The sequence below is a fragment of the Micropterus salmoides genome, unplaced genomic scaffold (genome assembly GCF_014851395.1).
Source record: "Micropterus salmoides isolate LMB-PRFRI ecotype aquatic unplaced genomic scaffold, ASM1485139v1 Ms_hic_scaffold_3, whole genome shotgun sequence".
NCBI lineage: Eukaryota > Metazoa > Chordata > Actinopteri > Centrarchiformes > Centrarchidae > Micropterus > Micropterus salmoides.
The window spans coordinates 34,333,262-34,355,453 of NW_024042261.1; the positions used below are offsets into that span (position 1 = coordinate 34,333,262).

At 37.7% G+C, this 22,192-nt stretch overlaps 1 protein-coding gene and 1 long non-coding RNA gene across 2 annotated transcripts in view; one reads left to right on the forward strand and one right to left on the reverse strand.

Annotated features, from left to right (window-relative positions):
* Positions 1 to 22,192, forward strand: part of caln1 (calneuron 1) — a 62,298-nt gene that overhangs the window by 21,769 nt on the left and 18,337 nt on the right. The window contains exons 3-4 of the mRNA XM_038692296.1: positions 210 to 353; positions 5,376 to 5,488. Of these exons, the coding sequence (XP_038548224.1) occupies positions 210 to 353; positions 5,376 to 5,488 (257 nt within the window). The remainder of the gene's footprint in view (positions 1 to 209; positions 354 to 5,375; positions 5,489 to 22,192) is intronic.
* LOC119882296 lies at positions 3,507 to 4,430 on the reverse strand. The gene is made up of 2 exons (XR_005440490.1): positions 4,245 to 4,430; positions 3,507 to 3,814 (listed from the first exon to the last, which is right to left on the reverse strand). It is a non-coding gene; the product is annotated as an uncharacterized LOC119882296 (long non-coding RNA).

Sequence of the window (22,192 nt, forward strand, 5' to 3'; positions counted from 1 at the left end):
GTTGTGAGAAGTGTATCACTGCCAAAGAAAGGAATCTCAAAAATACAGAGGACATTATGAGAACATTAGAACGTGGACGTCTGGCAGACTAATACATGCAGTTGTGTAAATGAACATGAATAAGTGGACTGTATATGTTGTGCAACTTGGCAGCAGGAGAGGTGTGCTTTGTTCATAGATGCTGAGTTGATTTCCTGTTTGTCTTGCAGAAATCCGGGAGGCGTTTAAGGTACTGGATCGTGACGGAAATGGGTTCATTTCCAAACAGGAGCTGGGTATGGCTATGCGTTCTCTGGGTTACATGCCCAGTGAGGTGGAGCTGGCCATCATCATGCAGAGACTAGACATGGATGGTGAGTCACATGTACAAACACACACGCAAGTATAAAGATGTCCTGTGCGATGCAGATTGGGTTCCACATAAAAAAACACTGTTTCTCCATCATAAAAATGTAAACACCATGATGCGTATGGTCTCACAAGGCAACTTTGCAAACATTTACAATAAACAACAGTGTTTTTTTTTATGCACTCTTGCCTGTTCACATGCACAAATTACATATTCCTGTGTCATACATTCCATGAGTGTATACTCATTTCAGTCCTAACCACTCACCGTTTCTTCTTGACACATGAAAGCACCACAGTGAAACTGACCCCAGGAGATAACCACCCAAATAAAGAAATATGTGATTAATACAACGCATGCACACATGACATGGTGATAGTTATTGTAGAGTAAGTTGGTTTTCATATTGGTTGTCCAACTAGAACTAAACTAAACTGTACCAATGCTGTCACTGCAGCAGCCAAATCCATGCAGAAATGCATCACAAAACGGTGGTATAACATCCAGAATGCTCCTGTCTCTTGTTGTCAGAACAGTAAGATCTGAATCAGCTGCGGTTTATTTCGGCAGCACAAATCCTCACCTGTGACCTCTGAACACTTTTAGCAGCAAAAAAGCACAAACACAAGCAATTCTTGCACAGAGCATTTGTGCAGAGCCAGGTTTCAGGCAAAGCCGTCTGCATTAACTGTGATTGACATTTTGTTAAGGATAGACTCTTAAAATTGTATAAGGCGGGATGAGAAAATGCAATATGCAAATGTCAGTTCACTGGGTAAATATTCAAATTCTTCATGCTGCTATCACGGCCTTTGATAAGTGCTTTTCAGTTTCACTGTGGAGAGAGAAATACTATAAATGTTCAAGGCTGAATATTAAAGTTTAAAAAGTTAGATTGCCTTTATTCCTCTTCTGACTCATCTACTTCAGGATCTTAGGAGACCATAGCTGCTATTGTGCCCGAGGGCTGGGTCTTGTTGTATCGTCTGCTGCAACTGAAGAAGCAGAAGAGGCTACTTTTGTTGCTGATGAAGGTCACAGCAGCTTTTGTCTCAGGAAGTCTGTGAAGTGTAATGCTGTTTATTTATTTATTCACTTGGATGTCATTGTTCATTCTGTCTCTGTGTACTGAATCTAAGTTTGTTGTTGTTGTTTGGAAAACCTCTTTTCCATTAAATGACTCAGGTCAATTTGTTTGTACTGGTTGATGTCATTAGCCAATTACTGGATTTTCTTTACTTAGACATTACTGAATCAGAGGACTGGCTGCCTGCCTTGCAAGGCCTTTGTCGAACTTCTATTTTATAAAAACAGTTCACTCAAATATGATCCAGTAGGTTTAGACAGACAAATGCAGAAAGACCTGAGCACTCACTTCATCTCTAGAGAGGCTGTATGGTGCAAAGATTGTCTGATTTACATGATAGGGAATAAAAAGTGACAGAACTAACAAACTGTGAATCACTAAACTGTGAAGAAAAGATACAACCAGTTGCAGTTGGCCAGTAGGACGCAAAGAGAGTGTTTTCTCACATACAGGCTTTGGCCATTACTGTATAAGCTATAATCCTGGACTCCTATAAAGCCTGTATGCGTAAAATTTGAAAGCTTTGGTGCAAGTGATGCCCACTGCACAAATCTGACCTGGGGATGCTGAGAGGAATAGGCTGAAAGCAACACAGAGAACACAAACAAAAAATATGCCCGTTGAATAGCTTGAAAGATGCTATAATCAATAAAACTTCTTACACAAAGGCTTTAATGACAGTTTATCATGCAATAAGATATCTGAAACAAATACAGTAACTGCGTAAGATCATTTTCACAAGTTTCTTACATTACTAATAGATAAAATTATTAATCTATTATTATAATTCATTCATTATCTACTCTTACAAGGAAACACTGGGAGGTACTTACTGTATAACCAACACACACTGATTAGAAGAAATTAGTTCAAGAACAATAATATACTGTTAAATTGAGTATGAAGTGTGTAAAATCTGTCCTGTTTTTTTGTTATTTATAGAGCACTTTGTGAAATGATCTTCTCAAATGTGCATTGACAAAGTGATCAATGGGACACTGCATGGAGGACAGGAGGATCATTAGCGGCTGAATGAGATTGGATAACAGTGATTGTACCTTGGATAAGTGATAGCTGTGAGGATTGGATCTTCCGTCCCAGCCACCAATTCTGAGCAAAATGTCCAGCTGATATCTACAAGATACTGATAGGTTATCTGCTTGCTCGTCTCTGCTGTCAAGCCAGTCCATGTGATTGTTATTCAGCTCTGTATGCCCTTCACGGAGAGGTGTGACTCTTCTTTGTTCCGGATAACATCATTGTAAAATAGATCCTGAATGTTATTTTTCTTCTGGCATTCATGACCTTGATGCCATGTCTTTCTCTAACTCTTAAAGTTTGGAGCTATGTAGGCATGCATTAACAAAATACCAACAGAGACCAACGTTTAGTTTTTATTCCCTATTATCTATAATACAGGTTGCTTGTCTTTAACTAAGGGGAGCAAGATTTTGCATTTTACTTCAGTAATTAGTTTTCAGATTTAAAACTGAAAGGGGATGCATGATTGTGACACAGGAAAGAGACTGGTCAAAAGCAGGTGCCTTGGACTATGACAGACCCAGAAAGTGACACAGTGACTTTGCTTACAACGCTGAACTGTCACAAACTGGAGACACATCAAAATGAGAGCCTGCATGCATCCATGATGTGTTGCATGGAAAAGCAAGCAGGGCTTTCAGGGTGAAGCTTATGTACTGTACGTCTGGTACAACATGAAGTAACCACGAAAAAAGTGGAGGTACTTTTGTGTGTTCCATGTAAATACCCAATATCAACTGGTATGTTTTTTGTGTTTATTTTTTTATTTTTTTACAGTTTGGCATGTTATTAAATAAGTTGGCACACCAATTCAGTAATCTCATTATGGTTGATGCCGTATACTTTATAGTTTCTGGTTTCAGCAACTTGTGAAGATTAATGCGCACACACTAAAACTCAGTGGGTTAAAAGATGACCTAATCTGGGTCAATATAACAGGGGTTTACAACCCCTTTCACATTACATTCAGTAATTTGATTCAGTGGAAACATCCCAGTACACACACACACACACACACACACACACAACTGGAGTACTTCATCCTGTTTAATCTTGAACCCACTCACCCACTCCACCCTTATCTCCACGTCCATTCATCGTCCATTCATCCTCCCGTCCTGACATCCTTCGATCTCAACACTGCTCCATCTGGCCCTTAGACCTGCATTTGCCCTGCTGAATATGCATGGATACAAATGCAGTCAATGGCATCGATGTTGCAGTGTCAGCATTCCCCACAGTGGCTGACACAGTCAGAGCAGAAGCAGAGGAGTAGGAAGGGGCAGGTTGAGTCGTCCTGCATCGTTAACTTTCCACTGACAAGGTGCCAGCCTCATCTCCAGACACAGGAAGAGCAGAGGGGAAGACGAGAAAAGTAAAATTAGTTTACATTAGAGACAATAAAAAGAAAGGAGAGTGAACAAACTGGATTTTAAAGAATAAAAGATAGCAATTGCTGATTTTATTTCACTTTAGCTTTCACTGATCAAAGCTTTGAATTCAATCATATTAAAGCGAATGAGCTGTCAATTCACCCATCTACAAACATCTAATTCATCATAATTTTCTCCTTCCAGTGTAGGTTTGGCTTTATCCAAATCTAAACATACACATAATAAAAATAGAAAGACTGCACGGCCTTCACTGGGATTATGAAAACTTTGGAAGATTTGGATAGGGATACTCAACCCCATCAATAAAGTTTTGCTGATTTGTACTAGTACTAGCTTCAACAATGCCAGTTTCAGGAGGCTCTCTGATCCGTACCGTTGGAATCAGTGTGCGCAGCAGGAAGTTAATCAGAGGTCATTGTTTTTAACGATCTCTTGTCTCAGTAGTATATGGTGTATTGAGCTGTGTGATTTTAATTTTTCTGGCTTTAGATTATCACAAAAACAATACAGATTAATCCAAACAGGGAAAAAATCCAAAATGCAGAAAAGTCTGTTAGTTGAGGAATAATCCACAAAGCAAAGAACAGGCAGGAACACTCTGCAGAAGACGATGACACCACGAGGACTAAACAGAAATGAGGGCAATATATACAAACAAGCGGGCAGGGCAATTAACACAGGTGAGACACACAAGCAATCAAGCAGACAGGAAACAAAGCTAGACAAAAAAACACATGAAACTGATCACTACAAAATAAAACAGGAAGTAAAGCTAGCAACAATACACAAGTCCATGTGAAACCAAATACAATAGAGAACAAGGAGGCAATGATCAACTAACCAAAACAAAACAAAAACACAGAGGCAAAGAGTAAAACAGGAATGGACATAATCAAAATAACAGAAAAATACCACACAAAAACCCAAGAGCATGACAGCAATTATATTGCACAGACTGTGTGGCTATACATCCATTTAATCCAGGAAAAGTTCATTGCTATGTCGTCCTTTTTCTCAGCACCCGGCTTCACGTTCATGCAGTTATGCACATCAAGCTGCAGGCTGTTAACTACTGAGTGCTCTGCTTAGGGGCACATCAGTCATAGTCATTCAGGACAGGTACATTTTTTGTTATTCACTTCACCTCGCCTCTCACTCCAAACCAATGAAAGGATACAAGCAGGATTGTGTTCATGCTGTCTGAATCATTTCCACTGTATATCATGGTACAGTTGAGACTAAACAGCAAGGTAGAGCTGGACCAACACTAAGATCCAGCCCCGGAAACAAGAAAAGCTTGCCTTTCCTTTGCAGCCTGGATAGTGCTCTGCAGTTCACAAAAGAACCTGCAGTTCACGAGAAAAACGATTGAATTGGGGTGATTTTTATTTGGTTTGATACAATCAGGATTGTTCAGGATGGGTTTGGTGTGATTTACAACCAGCAACTAATTTCACAAAAGTTGCAAGTCCCATCAATAAGCTGTTCTTTTTTTTATTGTCAGGTGATGGACAGGTTGATTTCAACGAGTTCATGACGATTCTTGGACCAAAACTGCTGTCGTCTGAAACGAGAGAAGGCTTCCTGGGCAGCACAATAGATACCATCTTCTGGCAGGTAAGATTTTATTATCTTAAACACATCTGCTTTGTAAACTTTGGTGAGTGAGTCACGGATTGAACTGGCTATGAAGAAATGGGATGCTGTAGCTATTTGTTAAAAATAAGCACTGCTAAGTAGAGCGGGAAAGAATTATGATAATTATTTTCAGTCAAACCAAAATATTGAAAAGCTTTTATTAAATGAAAACTTTTGTTATATCCAGGTGTGGTTCAAATAAGCAGTCCTTGGTATGCTATACTAAGCGTAATTATGCACTCTGGGCTTACCAGGAGGTTCTCTTCTTGAGATAATAATTTTTCATGCATTTTAAGGCACAAAAACAACTTCACATGTTGTTTGTCTCATAAGCCTTCATAGGAAATAAAACACACATGGTTATCTAATTTAAATACATTTTGAGAACAGAAAAGTAGCTCTTATTACCATACCCAGAATAATGCACATGTGTGTATCTGCTACGCTGTTCTTAAATTCCATATTTATATATTTCCACATTTATTTATGTTGACGGTATGTTTGTCTACGTGTAGCAGCTTATCTCCACAGCAAATTCGTATAAAGCTCCTTCTGATTCTGATTCTCATATTCTCCATGTTCTTAATAAAGTTACGTGTGTCATTGATTAGCTATGGTCTTGCACAATCAACTCAGAGTGTAGAGGATTTTATGTTGCTGAAAAAGAATAGTTGTGCTCAGAAGAAGAAATATTCCTGGGTTCGGACTGAGGTATTCGGTCAAAGTGTGACAAGCCCAGAAAGTCTTCTCTCTTTTCTGTACTAATGCTATCTAATCTATTAATCGCGTTAAAGCAAATAGCCTCTGCTTTATTCAACTCAGTTTCCATTATTCACACTGTTTCTGTCCTCATTTGAAGGACAGTGCAAAACAATTGATTTTGTAACTGATGATTGCAATTAGGGCTACCCGAATATTCAAATATTTGAATATTTCATCATTTGGTAAACATTCGATTGTCAATTTTGGAATTCGATTGTTTAGGTGTTTTTTGCACGCCTGACCTCCACTGACAGCAGTGAATGCAATGCTCCAGTTCACATCAAACTAAAAGCAAAATGAAGCCCTCAGCTGTGTGGGAGCAGTTTAAACTGAGTGATGACAGCAGCTGTGTGGCAGTTATTGGGTTTATTAATTTTACAATTGCTTAATTTCCTTACAGATCAAAACAGTCAAATTTCCTACATTTTAAAATTAATCAGTAAACTGTAGGCTGGAAAGAAACAAACAACAACACACAGTGAACACATTTAAGTTATTATATAAAGGCTGATTGTAGAAGAAGAGCATTTAGTCGGTATACTGAAAGTTAAACATTTAGTTTCGATTAATTGCTCTTAATTACTATCAAAGCTTCAAAGCTCAAAAAATAACCAGCCCTAATTGCAATATGTGATCTTGACGGATGTACCTTTGGACATCCTAAAGGTTTTTGAGAATCTCAAGAGACTCAGAGTGACAAAGGAATCTGAAACTGACTGACTTTTAGTGAGACAGAGAGTGATGAATGTGCAGACAATAGAAAGAGTGAGAGAGCATGAATGGGAAGGATGACAAATCGAGCAGGTGTGAGGGTAAGAACGGGGCATTTGGCGCTGATAGTAACGCTTGGCAAGCCCATCCTTTTGATGTAATCATCGGTTTGACCTGGGCCTTTTCTCTGGGGCAGGAGCTTGTGGTTTATACAGCGAGGACACAAGTCTTTGCAGGTATGAGTGCAGGCTGGGCGATTGTGCTGCCAGCCCCATTTGGCTGCTGCAGTGACCTTGGCTTGTGCAGGAGAGCTGTTGGCCTGAAAAGTTATTTTTTTAACCCCCCCAGTTAAGGCTGGTGGTTGTGGTTTGTTACTTCTACAAGTACATAGCCACATTTCTTGTCTGATGAGTTCATGTCTAGAAGCTGGAATCAGCAAACACCTCATCTGATATGTGGAGCATATGCAGAGGAAAAAAATAACCCCAACCTTGATTTATCATGATTATTTCTTCACATGCCTCACAGATGATTAGTTGCTTGAGGTGTTCCTGTTTTATGCTCAGTTTTGTTTCTTAATGGAGTGTGACTTAGCCTATTTCTACCTATCCATTTTGTGTTCTGTCATCCTGCTTGAATAACTGTTGTAAAAGTTTTTTAAGTATCTCTAAGCTTTTGATTGGTGGAATAGATACAGCATTTTGGCTTTACATCCTTTTGGGAGGCTACCATACAACTGGCATGTCCTCTTAAAACTAGCTCCTCAGTCCTTTTTAAAAAACAGTCCAATAAATCTCAGTAGGACAGAACATGCAGTGTAATGTTTGCGTGACGATAGAAGAATGGAAATTATCTTAGCAATGCAAGTATACATGAAGGACAAATAACACTATCTGCTCAAAAGCCCACCCAACAGTTCAGCAAACACTGAATAAACCATCAACCAGGACAACTCATGCTGCTGCCTCGTTATGTCCCACTCATCAAAATTCAGAAAATACACTGGATTCCCAATCAACAAATCTTGCATGCCTATAGAAATGACTTTTCCTTTGTGCCACCTAACAACAGGATATATATAGAGAGAATATGTAATCAATATTTAACAGAATATACAGTGTTGCAGAAATGGATTTCCTTATCACCCCAAATAAAGTCTTAAGATACGAAGAGTCTAAGATAGGATTTTTTTTCAATTTGGTATTATAGAAGCAAATCCTAACTAACTTTAGAAATCCTTTAATATATTTTACTATCCTATTTTATCTCAGGTTTGGAAATCCTAAATACTCAATCCAACACCACTTATCAATTTTTATGTCTGTTACCTAGCAACTGATGCCACCAGGGGTGGACCGGGACAAAAATTCTGCCGCCCGCGATTCAGTTTTCAGCCGCAGGTGCATGGAGGAGGCTTGTTAATGAGGAAGCCTATCGAAACTGAAACTAACGTTGTACCCAGTTACATCTGCACCAGTGTGTTCAGTTATTTTATCTGGTCCATACATACAAATAAAATATCCACCATGTCTGCGTCTTATAACGTAATAGATAACATCTCTCTCAGTGTTTCTTTGCAAAATGCTTAAATGGGTCGCCAAATATACTTGAGCGGCCGTTAATGTACCTGAGCGGCCCGCCCAAGGAAAGTATATGTGTGTGAAATACTGATATTATTATCAATCTGACCTGCCTGACCCACAACAAACAGTCCAGCTCCTCTGGCATTTGCCAGAATTGCCGGAGGGCCAATCCGCCCCCGGATGCCACTTTTGTCATCTCATCTAGCTTTTAACTGTTGTTTTTTTGGTATATATTTTTTAATGAAATCACATTTAATGTAACATACACTGAAAAATGAAGCAAAAACAGCAACTATCAATGAACATCAAGACAGATGCCTTAGAGGTGTTGGTAACCTCCTTCAAGCGTTGAGGGCATTGATGCTATGAAAATGAAAATAAGTCTACTGAGAAGTGATACGAAGAGAAAGACAACTGTTGTGTCCAAAGAGCGAAGGAAAACCAATGGTGACTCCTCCCGTGCTCCCTTACTGACAGTGGCAGAAACCCGTATTGTGGTTCTTCTCTGGAAAGTTAATAATGAAGGTAAGCTAATAAAGGCTGTGGGCTAATGTCGTCATGTTTTTCATGTTTTTCTTGTCTTTATTGATCTTATCCTAACAAAGAGACTTTTGTTACATCAAGCCTTTACATTATTTTATATAATAAGACATTACCTAGCGTTACATCGCCTCTAGCCTTTCTACTGATGAGTGTTTTGTCTTCAAACACATCGGTAGGATCAATAAACAAGTTGAAATTTTGGTGATTTTGTAAAAGCAATAAAAGAGCAACCATGTAGATTAAACAAGTTAGCAAACACCATGATTACCAAACAGTTAAGACAGGATCTGCAGGTTAGGAAGTTTCAGTACTACGATCCAGATATCTAATGAATTGCTTTTATGTTTTGTTCTTTAAACCTGCACTATTCATTGACTGTGTATAATGTGAATGAGGCCGTAGCGATGAACCAACACTAAATCATCTTTTAACTCATTGTTTTGGTTTTATGGATATGTCTTGCAGCATTTATCAGCCCTTTTTTAGCAGGCAGCTGTAACAAAGAGTGGACATCAGATTAATACAGTAATTATGAGTTGGACAGAGGTTAAGGCAAATGAATGCTAATAGTGCTTTGTGTCTTCTGGATGTGTAGACAATTGTTTGCTAACATGTTAACAACCAGCTGATAATATGTCAGGTGGTGGGGTTGTCAGCGTGATTGGGAGTTTTTCTTTTCCCCAGTAGGCAAAAAGTTATTAATGCAGCTTAAATTTGTGGTAACAGCGAGAAGAAACTGGCACAGACAAGAGATCAACAATTATGGTTTTTGGACAGGGAATAAAATCTCAGACAGATTACAGCCACATGTTTTTATTTTTAAGTAGTTTTATGTTTTAAGTAATCACATAAATATATTTACAATCTAAACAAAGTGCATAAATTCACATTATTTCACAATGTCCCCAAATATTTCACAATGTGTGAACTGAAAACATACATGAAGTTGGACTTGCAGACTTACTGTACGTCATTGTCATCAAGTAAAATATTTGGGGTTTTTTCCTTGAATAATTTTTTAATTCTTTTCTGCAACATAAGACATTTAAGTAATTTTTGTGAAGATTGCTTTTTGGCATCACTGGGCTTTACGTGCAGGTAGATGTGTTGTACATTATTGACCTTGTGAAGTGAGGAACCCTGATAATTCAACTTGTCTGGAGAGAATATACAGTAGAGCTATGTCTGTTAGACATACAACAACATCAACATCCTGTTATATTTAATATAATGTATAATATATAATGCAATATTTCCTGGGCTAATACAGTAAATTAATTTAGCACATCTCATTCTAATGATATAGGAACCCAATAATCTCATCTTAATCACCCAGTCGACCACAGTAACTGTTGTTTTTACATTCATCACAGAAAGCCAAGCAGACACGAAGGAGTAAGAACAAAAAGCTTGAACCAATAAATCCACAAACCTACGTGGATTTATGACTGATCAGCCATTTTTATTGGAAAATCTGAGTCATTTTGAATACCCAACCTTTTCCATAAAAACATGAATCATGACAAGAACACAACAACGACCGAACACTGAACGTATTTAGCTGTAAGGGTTTTGTGTAACCCTCACTAAAATCCACAGTTATCAAAGCATTTGACAGTGTTTCACAGATTACATTTTCTTCCATCTGGCATTTTGTGGGATTTTACTATTAAGTATTTATGTTCCCCAGCAGAAGTTGTCAGAGTTTATCTCCATCAGCGCAGACCAGCATTCACTCAGCAGCAGTGTGACACAAGCAGACCACGTCTAACTCGTATGAATTTTATGCTACGTTCTGGTTCGGCCTTCTTGAACCATGAGAGCTGTTCAGTTCCTGTCTTAGCTGAGAGATTTTCTCATTCCACTAATGTCAGGCAAAGTGTCACATCCTTACCAGCTGGAGCGATGGGATAATGATTCACTCGCTGTTACACAGTCACCTTCCTACTCACTCGTATCTGCTCTTGAACTGTTTGTTAATGTATCTAATTATCCCTTTTGGATAATTACAAGTTTGTAATTGAACAACTGCAAACATTTTATTTGCCTGTATTTTGCTAATTGCCAGCAGCATGATTAAAACAAAAGGCATCATAAATAATAAACACACCAATGGAGTTTATGATGTGTATACACATTTTTGTTGAATACACACCTATATATAGAATTACCTGTATTTCTTATAAATACAATATATAAATTGCTTTCGATGCCTCTGCTTTTGGGGATAACATTTTCTTAGTGTAGATTGACATTACTTTTCCTACAGAACTTCATTCCTGTGTGTGATAAATATCGAAGGTGTGTGGAATACAAATTTTAGAAGAGCAGGGCTCTTCTGTGCTTTTGATTACAGGTCAGTGTTACTTATATTGTACTAATTAATCCCTAAGCACGATTGTGACTCGTCATAGAAATGGTGATTTATGCCAAGTGACCGTAGTACAGTGAGGTAGACAGTAGCTCTGAATGATACTGGTATAAACGCAGATCATTCTGTTTAAGTGCTGTCATAATTAAAAACTTGTGAAAACTCATAAGCCATTACTTATCAAAAGTCAAAACTTGTCAAACATAGTCTGTGCTCTATCTGCTTGAGATTTATCACGTGGTTTTGCTTGGAGAACAGAGTGACTTAATCTGTGTTGAGGGTGATGTTGGCACTTGTGTAATTATTATAGATATTTTATAGCATAAGAAACATTTGGCCCTGCTATTCTCTCTCTTTCAGTTACTAAGATACAATATCATTATAGTTTTATGTCTTTTTTTAGTTTTTCTTTAAAGTTGAACATCATTTGTGTGTCAGGGACCCCAAAACAACATACTTTGAGGAGGCTGTCTGGAACACACTATTCTAAATTCAGTGTTGGATGTTCATTCAATGCACTGCTGTGTCCTGCAAAACACTGCACCAGTTAGATTGCTTTTGTAGTAATGAACCCAGAGAAGCTGATGGTAATTTTGGATTTGTTATAAGCCATGCAAGCAGGTTTAGGTGGGGAATATTATCATGAAATTTGGTAACACTTAACAATACAGTGCACAAAAATGTAGGAAATTACTAAGGAATGAGTGGGGAAAGATGATAGTTAATTAGTCATTAATGAGTAGTTCCTGAATGAATCAAGGATTAAAGAGATGATGATGATGATGATGAGTAACTAGAGGATAAACTGGATGATACTATATTAATGAATCAGTAATGATTAGTTCCTAAATATCTGTAAATCTGAAGTATGACCACTATCTCATGATAGTGGTCATACTTGCGTATCATTAGTTACTCTGTTTGTGTAACAGATGAGTAGTGACTAAGTAGTCATGAAGTGATGAAGGACTATTTAGTCACTACACAGTATGACGTATCACTTTACTTTAGGAGGCACAAAAAGGGAAATGGTCAGATACCCATGAAGCAATTAAGGTGTGATGTAATACTTTACTTTTTTATTTCTATAATATATTCTGCACCAATTTAGCATGGCACTCGTATAACATTTTTGGACTCACGATGGACAGTTTTTTATAAAGGATGAAAATTGATACAGCAGAACCAGAGATGTCGTCTTTTTTATTCCATGCATTCTTTGTCAAAACCTGGGGCTTACATTACCCACAATGCAACTGCTTTGGTTCAGTTGGAGATTCAGATGTGTTATACTAGTAGTGGTTAATGTAGCCTAGAGTCGCACACCTCTAACAGAGAAGAGGATTTTAATTTTTCAAATTTGTAGTCTTCAGACCCAACCGACGCTGACTCAACTGATCACTTCACTGTAGGTAATTTATCTGATTCCTCGCAGCTCCCTCTGGAACCAAAAACAGCTTATACAACTTTTTTTTTTTACACATATTCAGCAATATTCCCCAAAACCTGGAAACAGTCTTTGATGTGCAAAATCAGTACCCCTTAAGTAAAGTTAAGAGTTCCCCGTAAAGTACAAGTGAGTTTGACAAAGTACAGCAACTCAATCGGATATCCTAAAATGTCCACTGCCGATTTACATCATATGGTCTTTCCTCTGATGCCACTTTCCGACAAGACTTTATTTCCGCACAAGACCCCTCTATTGATAAGGATCCAAGAAGATCAAATCAGGCTCTACATTTTTATCACCTGACAACTTTAAGTGTATATCCAACGAAGGTTAAAGTCAAGGGCTGTGTATAGTGTGCATTGAGAATTACAGAAGCACAATGTGTCTTGTTTCTCCTCTGCATTCATTTTGATATCCTCTCCTCTTGTGGAGTATGGATCTTAACACTAGACTAGACTAGATTAGATTAGATTAGATTAGATCTGTAGAGTAATCTGTCCTTTGAGGCATTAGGAAAAAACACTCATGAAGTAGCAGCAGTATCAAGAATCAAGAAACTTTCTTTTTCATTGTAGGCATACTTCAAAGATTTGTTTGGCAGCTCTCAGTGACCAGCAGCATCAATAAAAGCAGAATAAAAATAGATTAAGTAGAAGTAAACAACATAGTAAATACAAATGTTAATATAAATATAAGTATGAAAAGGGAAGTGTGTGGTAAGCAATGAAAGTGTAAATTGTCAATCAGTATAAAAATGTTTGCACAGTATAAAAATATATTTCACAAAACAGTTTGACAGTAAACAGTAGAGTAGTAGAGACATGAGATGTGTGTAGCCACCTCAGCAGAAGAACCTCCTGGGGCAAACAATGTGAAATGTCTGCATTAGGAAAAAGGTGACAATCTATATAGAATATCATCATCTGTGCAAATTGTAGCAGTAAGAGGGTTTTGAGAAAAAGGACAATGTGAGGAATATTATATTGTTGTCATATTCATATTATGCTATGCTATGAAGCTGTGTTGAGGCACTTTTTTATTCTCATGTTCTAGAGTTAGAGTTACATTTTCCTCCAAAACTGGTAATTTCAGCCTCTAAGTTTGTCTGTATTTGGATGCTCACATTAGTCTTGTATGTATTATACTTGTTACTTGGGAAGCGGTTATGGATGCAGGATTTAAACAGCTTGGTTGGGATGGGGTCTAAACACAATTGGAAGACTTCAGACTTCACAGATGGCATCTTCTGACCTTATTAAAATGAGAATATTTAAATCAGGAGGTTTACTATTCTTGATACTTGGGGGAGGCTATGGAAGCAGGATTTAATCAGCTTGGTTGTCAATTAAGAAAAGTACTTTTTCTGACATAGTCTTTGAGAAATGTCTCACACATTCCTTTTAAATGTCAAAGTGAATATGCGCTTGTCTTTCCTTCCATGTTCTCTCAGCTTTTCAACAATTTCTTTTCAGCTGAAAAATTGCGGCAGTTCCCTATGGTGATTCATGAATGAACTGCCTTTTTTTATTTGTGCAGGAACAACTGTATCTAAAAAAATATTCGTCAACAAGGTTATCAACTAAGCAATTGGTGGTGGGAGGAAAAGGTATTCACCAGTTTTGGAAAATCTGTCAATTGCTTCATTGTAATGTAGTAAGAGTGGTGTTAAAAGAAACGTAAAAATGATCAGAAACAAGGACATGGCAATGGATGAGATGTCAACAAATGTCAAAACTAATAAGAACTAAATCCAGTGTATTTGTTATTGTTAGTTGCAGCAGTTACAGTACAGTACTTTTCTGATTTCTTCAGCAGCAGCAGCAGTGTGAACAAGAGTGTTGTAGTTACTAGAGGGCTCCAGCAGGGGGAATGTAAAACTGTTGAGCTTAGTTACGGTACACACATGATCTGAGGAAAGTTTGTGTCCGTGCATCTTTCATTCAACTCCTCCCCTTTTCAGGGCTTTTACACTACATCACGTGTTTCTTCCTCTGATTGGTTGTTGTCTATCTAATTGGTCTGCACCTGTTGATAACACCCTTTGGAAATCAAAAATTAAGAGAGTGGTTCATTCTGCAAATGTGTATTGCTCTGGCAATGCCAACCTAGACTTACCTTATAATCACAAAAGACATGGAAATCTCACTTTCTACAAAATGGGACCTTTTATAAAGAATAATATCTTGAAAACAGGCTAATACATTCCTCCACAAATGCAAATTGATGCTCATAGAATATACATGAAGTTTAAAGTTTATCAAATGTTGACAAATCCTGAAAAATTAAGCATTGATGATGGCATTAACCAAAAAACATTTATATTTTAAATTCTTAAAATCACAAGCATTGTTATACCTTTGACATCACATTAATGCACCATTTTTCTTTTGTTTGAGCACTGCAGGTCTGATTTGCACTGGTATAATGGTTTGAAAAATGGGCTTTTAGATGTGCAGTGTTCTGTGGAGACCTGTGTTTCTGTGTGTTTGTGGGTGAGGCTCGTTGAAGTAGTCTGTACCCTCTTAGCAGTGTATTGATTTTTATTGACTGGTGGTTTAATTTTCAGTTTATGTCTACTCTCATGAAGGTTGTCTTCACCTTGAGAACTGTATTCTGCGTGTTGTCATTAAAAATTAAAAATGTTCTACAAAATATTTAAAGGCAGATGCTGAAGTGGAGTTTGCCAGGTTTGTTGTTTGTTTTCTAAAATGTAAATAAAATAAAAATAACATTGACAATCAGATGACAAGACAAGAAAATTTCATCTACAGGGGCACTTGACGAAAGACTTTCTTCAGCTATCTACAGCCTCAAACATTATGTTTTGGTATAAGCCAATGAAAACCAAAGGCTGCTTTCTAAGCCCATGATTTTACACTCTTATGTTTATACCGGGTGGTGATGGTGCAGTCGAAAAGACACATGCCTTTGGTGTGAGAGACCTGGTCTCAATTCCCCACTGTGACACATCCACCAATGTGTCCCTGAGCAAGACAGTTAACCCCTAGTTGCTCCAGAGGCTTGCAAGCTCTGAGAACTATAGCAATTGTAATTCGCTTCAGATAAAAGCGTCAGCTAAATGTAAATATTTCACTGGGAAGAATCCATCACAGACATGTAGAGATGCCAGTTTCTCAACTGACATTTAGCTTTTTAAATAAAGGGGCTTGGACACAGTCATACACATTCTTCAATTGTCACAACCTGCAAAGCTTATGGCACCTTTTTAGCTCCCATCTGTTGATAGCCCCTCCTCAAAACCCTAACCTACTAGTCGTTGTCTTTGTTGAGTTTAGTTGTTGAGTTTGTGTTAGTTGTTGTCATATTTTCACAAACTAATGTTCCCATAAAACACAGTAAACACATGAAAATCACCACTAAAATCACTGTACCTAGCAGCCAGAGGATGCACAACACTGACAGGATGGGGGCTGGCAGACATTTCTTGTAACTGTGTGCTTTTTCGGCTCTGTCCCTCCACTCTGCCCGTTCCTCTCCACACAACGCTATGAAAAGTCCCGCGATACACGCACATTTTTTGATCAAGTTGAATAAGGCTTTTATGTGTGGACTTTGTGTTTGATTAGCGCACATCCCCTTTTTCTTATTTTTCCAAAGCAATTTGAGCAAAGTCTAATGTGTGTGTTGTTGTGTTTGCCTGCCAATCATGTTTTCCACAGGTAAACTGACAGCCAGGAGAAATGACTGATTAGGAATCTGTACCTTTTTGACAGAACAGCAGGTGTGAGGCTATTTTAGAGCAGTTTGCACTATAATCATTCTGTGTGCTTTTTTAGTGAACGCCCACTTTGAATGTGACATCACAGCCCTCAGGAGGAATGTTCAATGGAAAATGTATTTCCTCATGCAAAAACAAAGTTGGATTGTTAATATCTGATTTTCAGGTAAATCAATCAGTCTCAGTCGCACAAAACTTAATACCCTTAAAGATTATTTATTATTCAGATCATTTTTTTGTTAATTTGTGGTTTGTTTTGCTTCTGCTCAGAAGTTTAGAGAAGAAATGTCCACCTTTCTGATGAAGTTAATGCTATAACTGAAAATTAAATGCAAAAAAGAGCAAATACTAAACAAAATTTGAAGTAAAATTAGTTTTCTCTTAATTTTAGGTTTCTATACATTGCATAACATAAGATTTTTTTAGAAAGGTTTATATGAAACATAGCAGCTCTGTCAGTGCTTTACCGTGTATAGTCCTCTTAGGTTTCTTTACATTATGAAGGGGCCATTTTCCATTTTTATTTGTGTGTTTGTTTCTGAATACACAGACCAATATAGACCATTGAGTTAGGTATTATGCTGCCTAGTTTCTGAAATAATTATGTTCTCTTAGATAATAAAGATGCTAGATCCTAGTTTGGCAGTTTAAACAAATATGTGTCACAAGGTTTCTGGAGCAAAGTGAAAATAATTCCTATTGCAAAAAATTTTAGTGAATCTTCCTCAAAAAGCTAATGAGGAGATCCAGGGAGGCAGAGAGTTTTGAGTTGGTTTCTCTGAGGTGTAATGTGTTTTGGAGAGCAGATGTCAGGAGGAAGAACTATCCAGCGAGGTGTGAGGAACCCTGAGTCTAATGAGCAGAAATTTGCTACTCTCAGCTCACAATGACTCCTCTAAATAAACAAGTGATATCACTTAGTTTGTTAGTTTGTTATCTCCAATTGTGATAATTTTGATGCATTCAAATAAGTTAAATGGTGACAGGCTCCTTCCGTGATTTGAGACATTTATTTCAAACTGTCATGGAATTATTATTATTATTATTAAGACCTTTTCTGTTGATTACTGAAATGTATAATGTAAATATTTGGCTTTTGATATGATGACAGCAAATAAAGTAAGCCCTCTAGAAGGTGAGATGCCACTTCTAAAATGTAAATGTTCAGTAGTTCCTGAAGCTGTTCTTTACACTGTAGGTTTTCATTCTTTTCATCTATTCAGGAAGTGATTTTCTGAATCTGATGAACTAAACAAACTGGCTGATCCAGTGGAAAACTAGCAGCTTTTAGCAAACTAACAGCCTCAGTTGACACGTAAATAGTTTGTGAAGAGTTATTCATCATTCAAAATATAAAATGCTACTGCTAGTAAACAGTTAGCACATTGTGTAACCCATGTACAACTACTACTAGAAAAACTTTGACATTTTAAGACAAATCTTTCAAGTTACCTTTCATGTGAAATGATCTAGTTTTAGGCTTGTGCTTTTAGGTCTGTTTAATCCCCACTCCCAATGTTAAGGCACATGGCTGTTTGAATATGAAACCTCTGCCTCCTTCAAGCTTTATAAAATGTATTATCAAACATAAATGTTGAATCAAAGCTAAATCAAATCCATTAATCTTCCTTTTTTCTCTCCTTTGTGCCAGGGCACAATTTTGGATTCATAATGGCTTTGAAACAACTCATCTATGATGAATAATACATGGCCACAATGAGAGGTGAGAATAGGCTAATATTTGTGTTGGCCCCTTCAGAGTTAGCCTGATACTGAGAGTAAGACATGTTCTTTGATCTCTGATATTTTTTCTTTGCCATGGCTGTTAGGTCAAAAATATGCAATATTTCATAATGCTCTCATACCCAGAAAGGCAAAAAATGGCAAGTAATTTATTTATAAAGGGCATCTCAAACTCTTTTATACGATTTTACTCTATTACACACTGCATTTCCATGTAATATGTTGTCTCTGTGAACTAAAGACAATTTTCCAACTTGATGAACAGTCATTTTCTAAAAAAAGTTTTCTATTATATAATTTTATATTATAAACCAAAGTATTGTATTTGAATTTGCTAAATTGTGGACTTTGTGATGCATTCAAGCATCTAGGGGTAGGGAAAATTGCTTAGAATTATATTATAATGTTGCGTGGGATGTTTGTCATAACAATATCCCTGGCAACATAACATGTCAGGAACATTTGGCCATGCAAGGCTGACCCTGATTGCCTGCTGAGTGTGTTTGGTTGCATAGACCTCGCATCAGCTGCTGCTCGCTCCTCATGTGATTTCTGTTTTTTCTTTTCCTCAATGTGTGCTTCTGCTTGAGATAAGTTTTTGAGTTGCTCCCTTTTGCTGTTATGCTCTTCTTTCACATGTTACTGTGGTTAATTCTTTCACTGACCATTAATAACCACTGCTATATGCTATCAGTGTCACTCCCTCCACACTGAAGCCAGCACCAATATAATTGTCACATTGAGGCTTGCTTGTTTCTGCTGTATCATGACGTAAATACAGCATGTCAAAACATCAAAATACATTTAATATCATGAAACGACAAATTAATATAAAACTTGAAAAGGATGCTAGTGTTAAAATTCAAAATATGACATGGCACATAACTATTATAAGCAGCCTCAGGCCTGTCCTGTGCCGTGCACATATATTCACTAATGAGAATGAACACAGGTTGCATTTGTACCCTGCTCAGGAAACCATGACAAACAGTTTATCAGTATAGACTTTATATTTGATTATCAGCAGTGTCACTGATCACTTATCAGCAGTGTGCCCACCGAGCCTGTGTTCTCAAAATAGTTTAATAAACCTTAATTATTATATTTAAATTTTGATTTCTAACTTCATTTTGTCTAATGGTTGCTTGTCACTTTCACTGTAATTTGGTATGTTAATTTTCATCTCTTACTATCACAGCAGGGTTACACTGACTTCCTTCTCTCTTTGACTAAGTAAAAGATGTGACAGAATTTGGATATGCCCGTTTCATACTCAATGATGCATTTGATTAAACATCCAATATTATCATCTTTTTTTCACTCTCATTGGTCACAATGGAGTTGAAATGCTAAATAGCTGAAATCCAAATTAAAATGTCCCCTGAAGAACTGTTGACTGTCAGTAGTCCTGCTCTAGGCAGGTAATTTGAAAACAGCCACAACTTCTCTGACAAGCAGATGCAGGGTCTGATGGATTTGCGGCCACCATGAGGATGTAAACATGCTGTAAGGGCGTTCACATGCCTGCTGGGAAGGCAGCGAAGGGAGAAAATCATGTTCTCTTTGCCAGGCATGGCCTTGAATAGCAATGAAGGAGGCACAGAGAACTGATGTTAATCAACACCCACGCACACACATGCACACATCCTCCCTTCCCCTCCATAGAACTAATAACCCTCCATCAAACGGTCTGATCTACTTTGAGTAGACCAGACCTTCAGACCTAATGTGCTCATCCTCAGACACCAGATCAGAAGTTGGAAGGTGAACTATAGAGGATTATCAAAGTGAAAATGAGTCCATTTGCCTCAGTCGTGCCAGAAAAGAGCATAATTTTTGATCATCAGAGTCTTTTCCAACTGTGGTCTTCACTTTCAGTGTAAGACAGAATAGCGTGTTCATGATGACCTCTAGATGAGTCTTCTAAATGTTTTTTATTTAGTTTGGGATAGAAGATTTAAATTCCAGACAGTATCCCAACACAAGTTCCACTTAGATATGTAAAACATTAGTGGTACAGATATGAATGAAAATGAGTAATAAAATGACAGTAATAACAAATAATAACAACAATAGAAATATTAATTGTAGCAGCGGATGTTAAGCAGGAAGCAGGATCTGCAAGCACAGATCTAGATTCTACAGCTCCGGAGGCAGAAACACCTGCAGAAAGCAAAAGAAGTAGAGAGGAGAGAGACAAGAAAGCATGGAGGGAAGAGTCTCCTGGCAGTCTAGGCCTATCGCAGCATAACTAAGGGATGGTTCAGGGCTCATCTGAGCCAGCCCTATTTATAAGCTTTATCAGAGCTCATAAACATTTCTGGCAGCAAGTTCAAGTCCTGGGTTTTGTTTTTTATACAAGGTCCTGTATACCTATGATGGTATGTTCAAGGCCGGATGCATACAGACATCAGAACTGCCCTTGGATCTGCCTTGGAATCACCAGTCAATAAAAAAGTGTGGTGTTGTTGTTGTTGCTGTGTAATTTGCAGCTTAAATGGACTAAAACTAGTAAAGGACATTTTAGGCTTGTGCCATTAACAATAAAAACACACACATAAACTTTACAGAAATATTTCCTGGCTTTGATATAGTGCTTTTAAACAGCATGCTGCAGCCACCATTAACATACGGCAGTATCAGAGCTGCTACCATTATATGTTAACGTGCCAATATACTGTATCCATTATATTAGATAATATCGCCTAGCTTCTGGACACACTGATACTGTTGGTGATAATTAAAACTGACACGTTACAGCAGGACAAACATCAGCTTTGGGTGCAAGAGGAACTCTGTATTTGTGGATAAACAGGCACAAATAAAGCAGGATATATACAGTGCAGAGTAAGAGGCTTATCCAGATTAAAACCTTTTGAGCAATTATCCAGAATACAGTGTGGATGTAAATGCTGTCAGTGTTAAGAGTAAGTTAAGAGTGCCGAGCAGTAGAGTCTGGTGTGTTGAGTCGGGATGATAGCTCTCTTTCTCCCAGTGCTGAGAAAACATGGACGGTGCTGTTTGAAGTTTTGCTGCTTGTGGAGAAACTGAAGCAGCAGCAGCAGCAGCAGCACACACGCACCTCAGGCCTCCTGAGGAGTCAAAGCACATCTGACTTTGTCTCCTCCTTTTTCCTGCTGTCACATGAAACCTCCTGGTGTGATTTATAAGACCTCTTCCTGTCGTACAGTATGTGACATTTATATGTTCCTTATGTTCCACGTATTTAATTACATGTGAGTCAGCGTGGCCACCTCAGGGATTCACTTCATTACAGGTCTTTGTCACGCAGAACGCAGCTCTGAGAAGTGTCAGCAACACATTACTGCGTTCTCTGCTCAGTCGCTTAACTTAAAACACACACACACACACTGGAGGATCATTTGTGCTCTTGAGTGCCCAGAATATTAATGATGTATCTGTCAATAAAAATAAATATCTCTGACTGCATTATATTGACATGGTGGGTTTCCTGGAGGGGAGGGGAGCTTCTTAATTTTTATCTACGAAGTACTCACAGTGTTTGTAGCTACACTGGTCCCAAGAAATAATGGCCACGCATCATACAGATATCTTTTGAAGATTTATTTTATCGCAACTCTCTCCTTCGTCAGCAGACACCGTGAAAACTACAAGAAAATAAAAGACATACAGCTTAAAACATTCATCTCACATTCACTTTAAGGCCTTTCAAGCTAGTGTCCATTGATAAACAGGCCCAAACACATTAACACAAGCGAAATGCAATGAAATCATACAATATAACAAAAAACATAAATAT